Genomic DNA, 14,650 nt, shown 5'->3' with positions numbered 1-14,650 from the left:
TGGACTCCATGACCCAGGTCCCTTCCAGGCCAGTGGCAACAGGAGCTTGCATCTCCCAGCCATGGTTGAGCAGGTCTGACTCCAGCAGGTGCCTTCAAACACAGGGGGAATTCAGGAGCTATGACCCCAGCCGCTATGGTCAGTGGGGTGGGTTTGTTAATTTCAGACATGACCCCCCAGCATCTCCCTGCCCACTGTGTTAGGCTGGAAAGAGCAGCTGTGGGAGTGGCACCTCCCCCAGTAAAAAGCAGGGTCACAGCTATTCAGTGGGTAATTTGTAGGACATGTACTGTGGGGGTAGGGGAGGGGTCTGGTCCACAGTGCCTGCCCCACAGCGCCTGCCCTCCCGCTTCTCACGCTGACTTTGTGGGTCTCTGGGCAGATTGACAAGTGTGTCTGTGATCTTTGCATAAAGTGAGAGGTGTAGGGGGGGAAATGCTGAATTCATTCCTGCCTAGATCAGGCTGCTAGGCTGGTGCTTTCTGAGCCAATGCAGGGTAAACTCCTTTGGGGCAGAAGCTGTAGGTGGTTTAGAAAGGGGGCAGGGGGGAGAGGTAAACTTTTTGGTCCGAGGGCCACATCGAGGTTGCGAAACAGTATGCTGCCCTGCTCCCTATCCACACACTCCCAGAACCCCTGACCCATCCAACCCCCCCATACTCCTTACCCCTGACTGCCCCCTCCTGGGACCCCTGTCCCTGACTGCCCCCGCCCTGAACCGCTGCCCCATCCAACTGCCCCTGGGACCTCCTGACCCTTATCCAAGCCCCCTGCTCCCTGTCCCCTTACCATGCTGCTCAGAGCAGCAGGACTGGCTTATTGGAAAGCTGGGAGGTGGTTGGGCCAGAGTGCTGGCAGCGTGGCTGCAGGGGAGGGGCCGGGGGCGAGCCTCCCCGGCCTGGAGCTCAGGGGCTGGGTAAGACAGTGCCGCGGGCCAGATGCGGCTCGCGGGCCGTAGTTTGCCCACCTCCGATTTAGAGGATGGTGAGTCAGTGATATAATGAGGCTTAGCCCCCTGGAAAACAGCAATAAGTCGCATGCCTGATTTTGTAACACAAGGTGCAAGCTGCATTCAGGCAGGTGGGGGAAGAGGGCGGAAATCAGGGCTGCCCAAAGCCAGCCTCAGCAAAAACTCACGGTGGAGGCGGCGCAGCTGGGAGGAGGCTGAGTGGCTTAGCTGGCAGCAGCGGGCGAGGGCTGTACGGCAGGTGCCCCTTTGCAGAGGTCAGCAAGGATGTCAGCCAGGTCGAGCATGCAGAGCTGCACCTGGTGGAGACAGAGCGCGGTTGCTTTGGAAAGGAACTTTACCTGGATCCAGCCAGTGATGTCCTGAAAACACAAGCCTTCAAAAGAGAAATCCCAGCAGGGGCTGCTGTAGCAAATAGTAGGGCCCACTCCCTGTCGTAGCCTGGGGTACAGAGGAGCTCACAGCTACTCTAGGCCTGGCCTGTCCCAGGAGGGGCACTGGAGGGAGCAAGACACGAGTACTGGCTACTCCAGTCCCAGCCTCTCCCAGGGGGAGGTGCTGTACAGGAGGATCAGCAGCATTGGCTGTAGGCTTTTCTCTAGCCTCCAGAGCACAGGGCTGGGGAAAGCCAAATGCCGTGAAGAAGAGGGGGCAGGCGGCTGCATCTCTGACCGTGCCGAGCTGGGTTTCCGTGTCCTCCAGGGGGACGTCCACCTGCAGCTTCATTTGCTTAGTCGCCAGCTGGAAGAGGTTGAGGGCAGCCATCTTGATCTGCCCCAGTTGTAGGGTCTTCTTGGTGGCTGTGTTCTGGATCTCAGTCCACTTGGACTCCTGCATTGAGATTGGAGCAGAGGGTTATGGGATGCCTTGACACAGGCACTGCATCCCGCCTCCCACTCTGCATTCCCCAAACCGCCTGCCCCAGCCACGCAGCGCATCTTCCCTACGCCACAGGAGGAGACCAGTCCTGGAGGGCTCTCGGCACCCTCGCTAGAGCAGCGATACCCAGCCAGCAATTTCCATGCACCACAACTGGGTTAAGCCCACAGAGCCCAGTGATAGTTGTCCCTGCCTCAGGGACAGATGACGCCCCCTCCCACAGCAGAGTCTTCGATCAGTTGCTCCACCCCAACCGATGCTGCCTCGTGTTCCTCTGACCAGGAGGCTCCTGCCTTGATTCCCCTTGGCAACGTCCCTATCTGTGAACTAAGCCTCGGGCCGGCCCTGGGAGGTAGGGATGGATTATCCCCCCTTTGTGTAGGGTGGGAGGGGACAGCGTGCTCAGGATCAGGCTGCACACCAGCAGCAGAGTTAAGAGGAGAACCCCAGCAACCTGGCTCCTACCTGGCTGAGCCCAGCTGTACACTTGCACTTCCAGTCCTGTGGGCATGGCACCCTGCAGCGGCACCCACCACATAGCCCCATGGCATCAGCTGTGAGACAGAGCAGCCTCCAGCTGGGGGCATGCACACGTTCCTACTCTGCACTCTGGCAGTCTGAGTTCAAATCCTCACAGAGGGGCACAAGTGCTAATTCCTGCAGTGATCTCATTCTGGTGCAGCCCACAGAGCCATGCCTGGTGAGCAATGAAGACCCACCCCCATGCCTTGTCCAGTGAGCAACAAGGAGCCACCTCAGCTCACAGGCTCCCTGTTTGTCCCTTGGGGGGGTCCACAGACAGAGCCTGCCCAGATGATGTTCTCGATGCTGGCATGACAGAGCCTGATGTGCACTGGGCCCCATCCCTCCACCAAGACTCCTGAGGGGGGAAGATGGGTTTGGTGGATGTTGCATCCTGCAGGCTAGTGCCTGGCCCAAGCGGAAGCACTGGTGAGTTAGACACACCAAGTCGGTCTGATCCTAGCCCTAGCAGTGTTTGCTCCCCACCTGCTGCACCCGCTTCCCTCCCCCAGCACCCTGCTCGCAGGGGCTACGGCACCAGCCACCCCATTCTCTAGCCTGCTCACTGGAGCAGGAGGCACCAGCATGCTGTGTGGGAGAGGCTGGCACCATTCCAGCAGGAACCGGGCCCAGCTCACTCAGCCCCTCCAGGGTTCACACCTGTTCTCTTTAGGGAAAGCGAGGGGGAGGGCAGGAGCCATTCTGAATGGACTGCCAGAGAGCGAGGGCCCAGCTGGGGAGGGACGGCAGAGCAGGAATGCGGCCAGTACCCCTTCCAGCTCAGGGTAGGTCACTGCGGGTGGGTGGGGGCTTTCAGGCAGCAGGGCCCATTACGGAAGTGGTGTGGGAGAGTCACTGGGGCCACTGCTAGGGGCTGAGAGAGCCCTGGGACTTGGCCACACATCCCTGCCCCACAAGGCTGAAGGAGCCTCTAGGGAACTGCCCCATGCCCCAGTTTCAGAGGGCCAGTGGAGTATCCTAATAGTCTCCCACCCCTCTTCCCCGGCATGCTGGAGGGCTAGTCTCCCCCCTTACCCACTGGTGCACCTTGGCCCGGGCCTCCTCCCGCTGGGCCTGCAGCATGGCCAGCTGGTTGTTGAGCTGCATGATCTCGTTGTTGCTCTGCTCCAGGAACTGCTGGAGCTGGGCACGCTTCTCCGCCAGCGCCTCCCGGCTCCCCAGGTCCTGCTGCACCAGCACCACGTTGGTGGCGGTCAGCGTCCTAAAGCGGTCGATCAGAGCCTGGGTTTCCTGAAACTGCCCGGGGAGGGGATGGCGGGGGAGGAAGGGACAACGGGGGAGGCAGAGGGTTAGGGGTGCTCATTCAGCACAGAGGTGCAGGCCTGCAGCCTGGGAACTAAGTCCCTTTCACAGGTGGCGTAAGAGAGGGGTTACGCTGGATTTGAATGAGCAGGGCTGTCCTGTTATCCCGAGTGCATCTCTACTTCGGGTCAGGGACATCCCGCACCCTGTGATCCTTTGTTTCCTGCCTGCCCCCTCCCCCACAACCCCTGCCTCAAGGTCTCTGGTGCACTAGCATCCCCTGTGCACCTGGCTCCAGCAGGTTTGGGTGGAGTGTCCAAGTCACCCTGGGTCACTGGGGTCCGAGCCAGAACCAGCCGCCTCCCACCGTACTCCTTGCACAGGGGCCCCCTCCCCACAGACAAGGTTACTGGGTGGCTGGGACAAGCCCGAGGAGCCTAGCGGCTTTCCTAGAGCGGCCGGCGCTGCAGGCAGAGCATGGCGTGTTCCAGCACCTCTCAGCCCAGGGGAGGCCACCTCCTCACCCACAAAGGGGCAGGACGTGGCGGGCAGGGTTAGCTTGTTTCAGCACCACCAGTTTCAGGCTACAAACCTCCCCAAGCGCATCAGCGGAGGTGGGGTGAGAGCACTTGGCGGGGGCGGGGAGGCTGCTCTGGCTGGGAGGACCGGGGCAGTTGTGGTGACAGATGCTGCAGCTGTGTGACTGGAGGGGCGGGGCAGTGCTGGGGGGGGGTGCTGGGGCCGTGGCCTGGAGGGTTCTGTACTGGAGGAGGCATGGGGAAGTTGGGGGCGATGGGTGCTGTTGCCATGGGGGGGCAGCATGTGATGCGGCCGTGGGGGGGGCAGGGCAGTTGGGGGGCAACGGGGGCTGCGGCCGTGAGGGGGAGTGCTGTGGCTATCAGGGGGCGAGATGCAGTTGGGCGTGATAGGTGCCGTGGCCGTGAGGGGCAGTTATGGGTGACAGGTGCTGTGGCCATGAGGGGGTGCGGGGCAGCTGTGGGGGAAGGTACTTTGTCCTTGAGGAGGCATGGCACCCTTGTGTGGTGGGGGGCTGCTGCTGTGAGGGGGCACGGGGCAGTTGTGGGGCGGTACTGCAGCCGTGAGGTGCTGTTGTGTGTGACGGGTGTGGCCATGCGGGGACACAGGGGGCGTGGGAAGTGGGGGTGATGGGTGCCGTTGCTGTGAGAGGGTGCCGGGCAGTTGGGGGTTACGGGGGCTGCGGCCTTGAGAAGATGCAGGACAGTTCGGGGGGTGCTGCGGCTGTCAGGGGGTGCGAGGCAGTTGGGGGTGATGGGTGCCGCGGCCATGAGGGGTAGTTATGGGCGACGGGTGCTGCAGCTGTGAGGGGGCGGGGGCAGTGGGGCGGTGCCGCGGCCATGAGGGAACACAGGGCAGTGGGGGAAGGTTGTGGGTGACGGGTGCTGTGGGCCGGAAGCAGGACTCGGGTCACTTGTTGCTGGCACCGGAGGTCAGGGTGGCTCGGTAACAGCAGTGGGACAGGGCAGGGGGGGCGGCACAGGAACCCGGGGACTTCGGCAGTTGGAGGGACTGAGCACTTGCAGGGGGTCTCAGAGTGCTTTTCAGCACAGGGAAGGTCAGTAGCTGGGAAGGGGGTAGTGCAGAGCTGGGGAGGGGATCAGGTAAAAAATGGGGAGTGGGGAAGTTGGCATGGGGGCATCTGGAGACAGGGGTAGTGCCCCCTGCTCCTGACCCTGACCCTCCCCCCCCAGCAGCTCCCTGCAGAGTCCCCCCTCACCTGCTCCGTCTTCTCCAACACTCCCTGGAGATAGCTCCGGAAGATGGCATGGGCTTCCAGGTGCCTCTGCAGCCTGTCCCTCTCCACAAGCAGCCGGGCGATCTCCTGGCGCAACTGCCTGGCCTCCACGACCTTCTGCACCACCTGCTCCCGCTGCTCACTCACCTTTTGCAGTGCCCGGCTCCGCTTGGAGTCATTGTCCTGCCACCCACAACACAGGGAACCAGGTAATGCCAAAAGGCAAGCGCCCCACCACACTGAGCCCTCATGCTTGATGTGTAGCACTGCTGCCACAGGGTTCTGTTCGAGCAGGGGCTACTGCTATGCGGGTAACAACCTTCTACTGACACCTTGCTGGAGAAGCTGCTCCTTTAGCTCAAGCTGTTGAAGCGTCGGCTTTAGGACCCTGATTCACTCCCCAATGATAAGTTACACTGTCTGTGTGCATGTTGGGGAATCAGAAATGGTCAGAACCAGAACCCTGGATCCCAATGCACCTAGAGTCTAAAACCAAAATGTGTGGCTGAGAGTGGAGCCCAGACTGGATCCTTGTAGCTGCAGGACTCTGTGGCTGAGGTCAATAGTGGTGCCTGGATGTGCTGAGGAACTTGGATGATGAGGGAAATGGGGAAATGGCAGACGTGTGCAACGACTCTGTTTGTTTGCTTTCAAACAGGTTTCTAGCAACTGGACGTCTGACATCATGAACGCCCGTGAAAACAAGGTAGGATCAGAGGCTCAAATAGGGAAAGAACAAGTTAAAAATTACGGAGACAAGTTAGATGGATTTCATCAGGCCCTAGCGACTTGAACACTCAAGGAGCTGACTGAGGAGATATCTGAGCCACTAGCAATTGTCTTTGAAAAGCCATGGCAAACGGGAGAGAGATTCCAGATGACTGGAAAGGGCAAGTCTAGGGCCTAGCTATAAAAAGGGGAATAAGGACAACTCGGGGAATTACTGACCAGGCACTTTAGCTCAGTGGTTTGAGCATTGGTCTGCTAAACCCAGGGTTCTGAGTTCAATCCTTGAGGGGGCCATTTAGGGATCTGGGGAGTTGGGGATGGTCCTGCTTGGAGCAGGGGGTTTTAATAGATGACCTCCTGAAGTCCCTTCCAACCCTGATATTCTAGGATTCAATACCTTCTGAGTACAGTCCATCCCCACCCCAGCAAGCAGGCTTTCCTCCCAGCCCCGGGATGTCCATGTGGGTCTTGTACCTTCAGGAACTTGTCAAATTTGAAGATGGCCTCCTTGAGCTGCCCCTCCTTGTGTTGCAGCTCCTTCCGGCGCTGCTGCAGGCTCTCCATCTTCATCTGGAACTCCTGCAGGAGGACAGGACAAGGCCAGTCAGGGGGTGGGGCCAGCCCAAGCAATCCTTCCTGAGTCTTCACCAGCAGGGGGGCAAGGACCCACAGAGCACCTGGGCTTGGGTGAGGGGGCTCAGTGACTGGGAAGAGAGGCCTTCAAGGCTGCATCCCCTGCAGTGCCAGAGCAGCAGCAGGTCTGCCTATTGCCGAGTGTTCTAGGGTAACATGCTGCCAGAATGTGGGTCTTACAGTCTCCTTCTGATGGCTCGTCCACATATAAGGATACAAGCCTACTAGTGCTACCAATTGAGGGAGTTAGCCCTTTAGCGCAAGCAGCAGAAAATCATGCTTTTAACACTGAAGGTCCCAGGTTCCTGCCTTGCTATCAGCCGAAGTGGCAGCAGTTATACAGAACAAGGAGTGGAGTGCTGACTAAATGCTCTGTGCAAAGCCCTCCCTGGCATTCTGGTGGATCTAGTCCCTGTTTCGTCTTAATCCCCCTGTGGCTCCACGTCCAAAGGACTGGCCAGCGTTATCAGTACCGCATGGGTATACCGGTGCACCACCATCGTCACTGTCCCTTGGGCTCAGCCATAGTAGTCACATTGGAGCTGAATATCAAGCTGCAATGCCTGCTAGACTGGGGGCTTCCATGGGAATTAGGCACCTAAATACTTTTGAGGATCTGGGCCATTATTAGTAACATTTTATTTGTATTGTGGTAATGCCTAGCAGACCAGGACCCCACTGCTAGGTGCTGTACAGTCACAGAACAAAATACACACCTTTTTTGTCTATGCAGGAATATCTGGCCTGCAGCACAGAGCATGTATGGGAGTACGGAGGGTGGGGAGCCTGGGGACAGAGTGAGGGGCCACTATGAGTCAGGACAAACCCTTGTTAAAAACATCCTAGGTTCCATCCAACACATTTACTGACACACTTGATCTAATACTGAGGATCCAGTGATGGCCACTGCTGGTGCAGGAGCCTTCTCCTCTGCAGCAGCTGTCGTCTCATTAACTGACTTGCCCACTCTTCAGATCTCATCTAAAAGCTTCTTCCCCTTGCCCACCGCTTAGTCCCTCTCCCCTGCCACTGCTTAGCCATCACATTAAATATCTCTCTCTAAATGTACCATTTTATTGTTCTCTGCTGTTTAATTCTGTAACTATTATTACATCGCCAAGGTGTTTTGTACTGTTCTCCCTCTCTCTCGCTAGGTACCTACTTGGCCACAGTGTGGCTTATCAGATTAATAGGCCAATTAATGCTGGGCAAAATCATGTTTATTATAATCAACACTAGTACACCAAAGTAACCCGTAGTGCTTTACAAACTGCAGCACCATTTGTTGCTGCTAAACTTTTCAGATTTGGGCCAAAATCTTTTGGTTACTTGAATTTTCCCTGAACAATTTAAATTTTCCCAACCAGCTCCAGCCCAGTGATGTTGAGTGTCTTTAAAGCAGGAGTTTTCTCCATTGATTGCATTGTGCCTCTCCCCTCCTGCCCTTGAGTCCTCAGGAAGTGACCAGCCACTCCCCATCATGCAGCCCCAGTGACATGAAAACAGCAAGGACTTGCTTTCCATTCTCCACCTCCTTCGAGGCTCTGATGCCCCCACAACCCCTCGCCCATTCGGGGACCCCACCATTTAGGAATCATGAATCTCAAGTTAACAGGCACAGCCCCAGCAAGGCCCCGTGCAGCTGTATTTACCTCTTTCTGTGCCAACAGGGCTTGTTCCACCTCTGCCAGCTCCCTCCTCTTCTCCAGCAGGCGGGTGGCAGGGGTCAGGTAGTCGTCTTCTCTTTCAGGCATTTTCCTGCAGGGGAGGAACAAATGGGAGCGTGGCAGTTCTCACCTGGCCCTAGTGGAACTCTGCTAACTCCTCATCAGCCTCCATTGCCACCAGTGGCATCCAGGATGCCGAAAAAAGTACGCCGGACAGGGTACGGAACTATTGAGATACAAGGGCACCACACTTGTTTTTACTGCAAATGCCACATGTTTACTTGGACCCCCTGACGTGAGTTGGGCCACTGCAGCTCCACAAGCCAGCAGTTCTCCTCAGTGGCCACCACCCTGTGCTTCAAATGTAACGCTTTCATGTCAAGAGATGCACAGTCAGCAAGCAACCTAGCTAGTTTCAGGGCTGGCCTTGGGGGAACATAGAGCCATGACTTGAGTACTAGTTTTTCCCCCAGTTCCACCCCGATCTATCCCAGAGGACGAGCTGAAAGTGGTTTCTAATCCAGAGCCTGCCAGGTGCCCAGAAAGAGATTGTGGTTTTACAATCACAGGTTTCCAATTTGTTTTAAACTAAATTTTTTCTCCCTCATGTTCCTGTTCGAGAAATGACAGGGAAAAGTGACTCCTTAACGAATGTGCAGGGCAACAGCAAGCTCGACTGGGCCCAAAGCAACAAAATGAAACCAAAAAAGGGGAGAGCTCTTTTCTCAAATCTCTTCCAACTGTCACAGGGTGACTGGCCCTTTAAGAAGGAATAGGTCCAGTTCACCTCCAGCAAGGGCCCGAGTGCAGGGCTGCCAACTTTCTAATGGCAGAAAAAACCCAAACACCCTTGCCCCGCCTTTTCGCCAAGGCCCCACCCCCACTCATTCCATCCCCCCTCCATCCGTTGCTCGCTCTCCCCACCCTCACTCACTTTCACCAGGCAGGGGCAGAGATGCGGGAGGGGGTGCAGGCTCCAGGATGGGGCCAGAAATGAGGGGTTCAGGGTATGGGAGGGGGCTCAGGGCTGTAGACAGGGGGTTGGGCTGAGGGAGGGGGTGCAGGATCTGGGAGGGAGTTTGGGTGTGGGAGGGGGTTTTGACCTGGGGTAGAGGGTTGGGGTGCAGGAGGAGTTCGCAGTGCAGGCTCCGGCCAGGTGGCGCTTACCTCAGGTGGCTCCCAGAAGTGGCAGCATGTCTGGCTCTCAGGTGGAGGGACCAGGGGGCTCTGCGCACTGCCTGCGCTCACGGACGCTGCCCCCACAGCTCCCATTGGCTGTAGTTCCCAGCCAATGGGAGCTAAAGAGCCAGCACTCAGGGTGGGGGCAGCGTGCAGAGCCCCTGTGCCTAGGAGCCATACGTGCTGGTTGCTTCCAGGAGCTGTGCAGAGCCAGGGCAGGCTGGGAGCCTGCTTTAGCCCCACTGCGCTGCCAACCAGACTTTTAGCAGTGCTGACGGGAGCTGCCAGGGTCCCTTTTTGACCAGGTGTTCTGGTCAAAAACCAGATACCTGGCAACCCTGAGTGAGTGCACCTGGCCTCCCTAAAGAGCCAGGCAGCAGCTCAGCGAGGGGAGCAGGAAGGAGCAGTAGTTGAGTGCTAGCAAATGAGAGCTGTTGGAGAGAACTGGTGAGAGCAGGAAAAGCCTGCTGAGTATCTGGCTCCTGCAGAAGCACCTTGGTAAAGGGGAAGAACCAGGTCAAGCAGAGCAGGCCAAGCCTGGATTTTGGAGGGAGATTCCCATGGTCAGGGGTAGGACTTGCAGGCAAAGGGACTGGGGAGAGAAAGGATACAGGGAGCCCTCTTGCAAGGGCCTGAGGGCTGCAGGAGAGTTGTAAGCAGCACAGACAATTGCCAGAGGTGGGGGCCCTGGAATAGGAGTGGGGCGGGAGAACTGCTGCATTTTAACTTGCTATGCTCTAGGGGGAGAATGGTCTGACTTTGTGGGATCTGCTGGAGGCTGAAACTACTAAATTATGCCAGGCTGCAGGGTTTGTATTAGCCTCTGAAGGGGACAACATTCTTTTCCCAGGCAGAGAAGGTAACCATTGGTCTGATCTGTGGTGGAGAAGATGGCAACTCAGTTGGCACTGGGCACTGTTGGGAAAACCAAGTAAGGACTTGCTTGTTGCACTGTGGCCAGCCACAGAAGGGTGCTCTGGCAGGGCAAGCCCTGCTTACATAGTTATAGTCCTTGTAGGTATTATTTATAGCAAAGGAGGTCAGACAGAGGAGTCATTACTTAGTTCAGTGGTTCCCAAACTTGTTCCACTACTTGTGCGGGGAAAGCTCCTGGCGGGCTGGGCCGGTTTGTTTACCTGCCGCGTCCGCAGGTTTGGCCAGGTAAACAAACCGGCCCGGCCTGCCAGGGGCTTTCCCTGCACAAGCGGCGGAACAAGTTTGGGAACCACTGACTTAGTTGATGGTGTTGCTTAAAAAAAAAAAAAAAAAAAGAAATTTCTAGCACTTATGATGGCAAAGAATGTGAACCAATGTGGTGCTGTCTGTCTGAGTCTGCAGGCAGCCTGAAACAATAGCTCTGAGGCATGTAAACTGATTCCAGTTCTTGTGATCTGGGTGTTAACTCTGATACCTAATGACAATTTAAATATCAAGATTACTAATGGCTTTACACCTGATGAAAGTGTGTGTTACAAGTCCCTCCCTATGTCCAATCCGTAGGAGATTGGAGTCTGTTACTGCCCCAGATAAGAAGATGTAGCAGCTTATGCTTTTAGCACTGGAGGTCCCTGTTTCAATCTCTGATGTACTTGCCAAGATAGTGGCTGTCACGTAAGTGCTCCCGCACACATGCGCACACACAAAAGAGGAACGATCCTAGTACAATGCTCCCCACAAGATAATGTGGGTGGTTCCACAGGCAGGCAGAGTTTAGGAGAGTTCTGTCACTTTGATTCTTCTAATCTCACCCCACTGCCACCAATTTCAGAGGGAGCAGCTTCATGTGCTATAAAGTGGCATGAACCCAACCAGGGTTCCCAGCTGTGGTGGGCAAGAGTTTAAAAATCACAAGTCACTCCTGGTGTCCTTTTGTTTTAAAAGCCTGCTCTCAGTGCCTGAGATGGGAATCACAGCAAGTTAGCAGTTGGGTAGCAGGTTAGAAGGCGAAGCTAGTTGTTTGTTTTTCCTTTCTCCCATGCACAGAAAACTGGTGGCTATGCACTCCCACCTGAGTCCCTATAGAATTGACTCAGCTCAGTGAGACTTGATTGGCTAGACAAATGTAGCCAAACTGGAGGGGAAAAAAAACAACCCAAACTTATCAGGACTCGGTATCACCCAAAGAATATGGTTACGGAAGTGTTTGGGGGTTGAGCTTTGTCTATTTGTCTTTAGTAAACTCAGATGTGTTTGGGGGGGCTCTTGTTACAACACAGCTATCTGCCATGCTGTAGTTTGGACTGGCAGTGTTGATTCACTTGCTAGAAGGGATCACTAGGTCATCTAGTCTGGCTTCCTGTGTAACACAGGCCAGAGAATTTTGCCCAGTTACCCCGACCCTGATCCAGTAACTTGTCTGCCTCAAGCAAATCTTCCTGAAAGGCTTCCAGTCTTGAGCTGGAGATTCCACCACTTCCCTTGGTAGCTTGTTCCAACGCGCAATCCCCCTCATTGCTAACAATGTGTCTGGCTTCAGCTTCCAGCCATTGATTCCTGCTCAGCCTGTCTCCTTGCAAAGGTCCTTAAACACAAATCAAGTCACCTCCAATCTTCTTTGTGATTGAGCTCTTGAAACCTCTCGCTTTACGGCATTTTCTCCAGGCCACAAATCTCTTTTGTGGCTCTCTTGCACCCCTCCTATTTTCCAACATCCTTTTTAAAACGGGAACACTAGAACTGGATGCGGTATTCCAGTATTGGTCTCATGAAAGTGACCTGGGCTTTACTAAGCTGTGTTCCCAAAAGGCGCAATGAAACCGCAAGTCTCACTATCTTTAGTATATTTATTAAAGCCCCAGCTGCTGGAGTCATGAGATTGCCTGAGAATCCAGGCACCAGAAGTAGGAAGGGCCCAACATTAATTGGCTTAAAAAAATCACAAAACTTGTTTTAAATAATTGCATGAGTTTCACACCCGACTCCTAGTTTTTGAATGCTTGAGGTTGGCAATGTTGCACACAAGAGAGGCAGTGTGATTGGGTGGACAGGACACCAGACTGGGAACTAGGCTACAAAGGTTCTAGTGTAGATTCTGCCATTAACCTGCTGCATGACCTGGGGTAAGTTAGTCCCTTCGCTGCTTTGGGCCTTAGTTTACCAAGCTATAAAACGAGGGCCGTGATACTCACCCACCTTGCTTTGACATGGATGTAAAATATGAAGTGTGGCCATGGCTTAGGAAATTGCTTAAAATACAGCACAGTACAGCCAAGGTAAGCATACGCAGGCAGCAGATGGAATCATCACACACTCCTAACCTGTGCTGTAATTGTTCTAGAACCAGGCCTTCTGAGTGCAGACAGCAGCTCTTTTGGTACAAGATAAAATGTTCACCACATCCCCAGGAGCAGGAAGCAACACTCCACAGAAAAGCAAACACAAAGCTTCATCAGGGCTTTCTAGGAATGCTTCCAGTGCCTCATTTTCACTTCCTCCAACCCTGGTTCCACCCCCTATATTGCCAACCCCAAAATGTTTAAAAAGCATGAGTCAGGCTCACCAAAAATCATGAGACCGGCTTTCAAATCATGCGGTCATGTAACAACACTAGATTTGGGTTCTTTTTATTGGCCTTCTGCTTTGTGAACCCTTAGGATGCGCTGGGGTCACATTTGAAGCAGTCTCCACAGCCACAAGGGCTAGAAATTTACTTTTTCTTTAAGAATGAAGGCTGAAATCATCACATATCCACTTGACTCCAGGAGCTGGGACTTTAAGGAAAACAATAATTATCATGAGACTCATGACAAAATCTTGAGAGTTGGCTGGAAAAATTTAATATCTGGATGGAATTTGCTGATTTGGCTAAGTTGGAATGTTTTGCAGAACCAGTCTGATTACACCAAAGTACCGACAGCACCCAGGCAGGCTTCCAGCAGAAACCTGCCTGGTTTCCTGCCAACTAAGCCCAGGCTTCCAGGATTCACCATCCTGGAGCAGCCAGCCATGCAGACTACAGTGTCAGGTGAAATTTCAGGACTTTGCAGGATCTGCATCTCCGGGGCAGCCAGACAGCCCAGCCCCCTGCCACACGGCCAGGTCTCCAGGGCTTCCAGAGTTTGGGGCACTGGGGCAAGGCTCACTTCAATTTCATGGAGAATTTTAAAGCTGTTGGGGTTTTTGTTCTGAATTGGAATGAAACCAAATTCTGTAATATTAAAATCCTACACAAAACAGAATCTGCTTTCTCTGCACAGCTCTACTTGGGACGCTGTGGGGTGCTGGCAGAATTCCAGCCCTGATCAGCAAGCAGGGTTAGAACACGCTACCGAGAATCATTCCAGGAAGCATCTGTTAAGTGTTTTCTTGCTGGCACAAAACCCAAGAATTAGCCATCCCTCCAGCTACCCAAATAAAGACAACCACTGCTATTAGTATCAGCAGGAAGACTACTCCCCCAAGGGCCTGAGCCAAAAGCGGCCTACCCCTACCACGCTTCTTGCGCAGAGGTCTGCCAGTGCCTTCATAGCTCTACAGAGGGCCTAGCTATGCAAATAATAATAATGGGCGTATGCAGGCTCCCACAAGCGGAGGGGTTCCCAGTGCAGCTGTGCAGACCTCTTCACAACAAGCAGCCACCTGCAAGTGGGGGGAGATAGGGAGAGGATCTTACTCACGGCAGCAGTAGCTTGTCCCGGAAAGCTGCCCGCAGATATTCTTCCAGTTCGAAAGCCATCGCGGCCCAGCCCCCAGCAGGGACCCTGGGCTCAGGGAATGGGGAGCCGTGGGCCCCCAGCTGTCGTCGTCCCAGCGCCTGCAAAGGGGCAAGGCAGGGAGCAGAGCCCGTCCGTTGCTAAGGTGACAGTCAGCACAACGTTCTGTTGCCATGGTCACGCGTTCGGAATCCCGGAGCCCTTGAAAGTTTCTCTTCCACGCGTCGCTGCAGGAGTCTGGAGAACACCTGGTGCAGGGCAGGTGGAGCTACAAGACCGGCCCAACCATGCCGATTTATTTGCAGGAGGGAGGCAGGAGGGAAAGCCGGCCAGTGCCTAGTCACCTATGAACGAGTCTGTTCCCTCCCCTGTCCAGGGGTGTATT

At 55.1% G+C, this 14,650-nt stretch overlaps 1 protein-coding gene across 1 annotated transcript; it reads right to left on the bottom strand.

Moving 5' to 3' along the window:
* Positions 1–1,173: 1,173 nt before the first annotated feature.
* CFAP73 (cilia and flagella associated protein 73) lies at positions 1,174–14,288 on the bottom strand. The gene is made up of 7 exons (XM_077835465.1): positions 14,230–14,288; positions 8,420–8,525; positions 6,609–6,713; positions 5,388–5,588; positions 3,404–3,625; positions 1,640–1,798; positions 1,174–1,266 (listed from the first exon to the last, which is right to left on the bottom strand). Exons 1-7 carry the CDS (start codon positions 14,286–14,288, stop codon positions 1,174–1,176), a joined length of 945 nt encoding a protein of 314 aa, XP_077691591.1.
* Between the last annotated feature and the right edge of the window lie 362 nt (positions 14,289–14,650).

This window comes from Eretmochelys imbricata, chromosome 15, assembly GCF_965152235.1.
Source record: "Eretmochelys imbricata isolate rEreImb1 chromosome 15, rEreImb1.hap1, whole genome shotgun sequence".
NCBI classification, from domain to species: Eukaryota; Metazoa; Chordata; order Testudines; family Cheloniidae; genus Eretmochelys; species Eretmochelys imbricata.
Note: the sequence above shows the minus strand (reverse complement) of the source record. Positions and strands in the feature narration are given on the sequence as shown.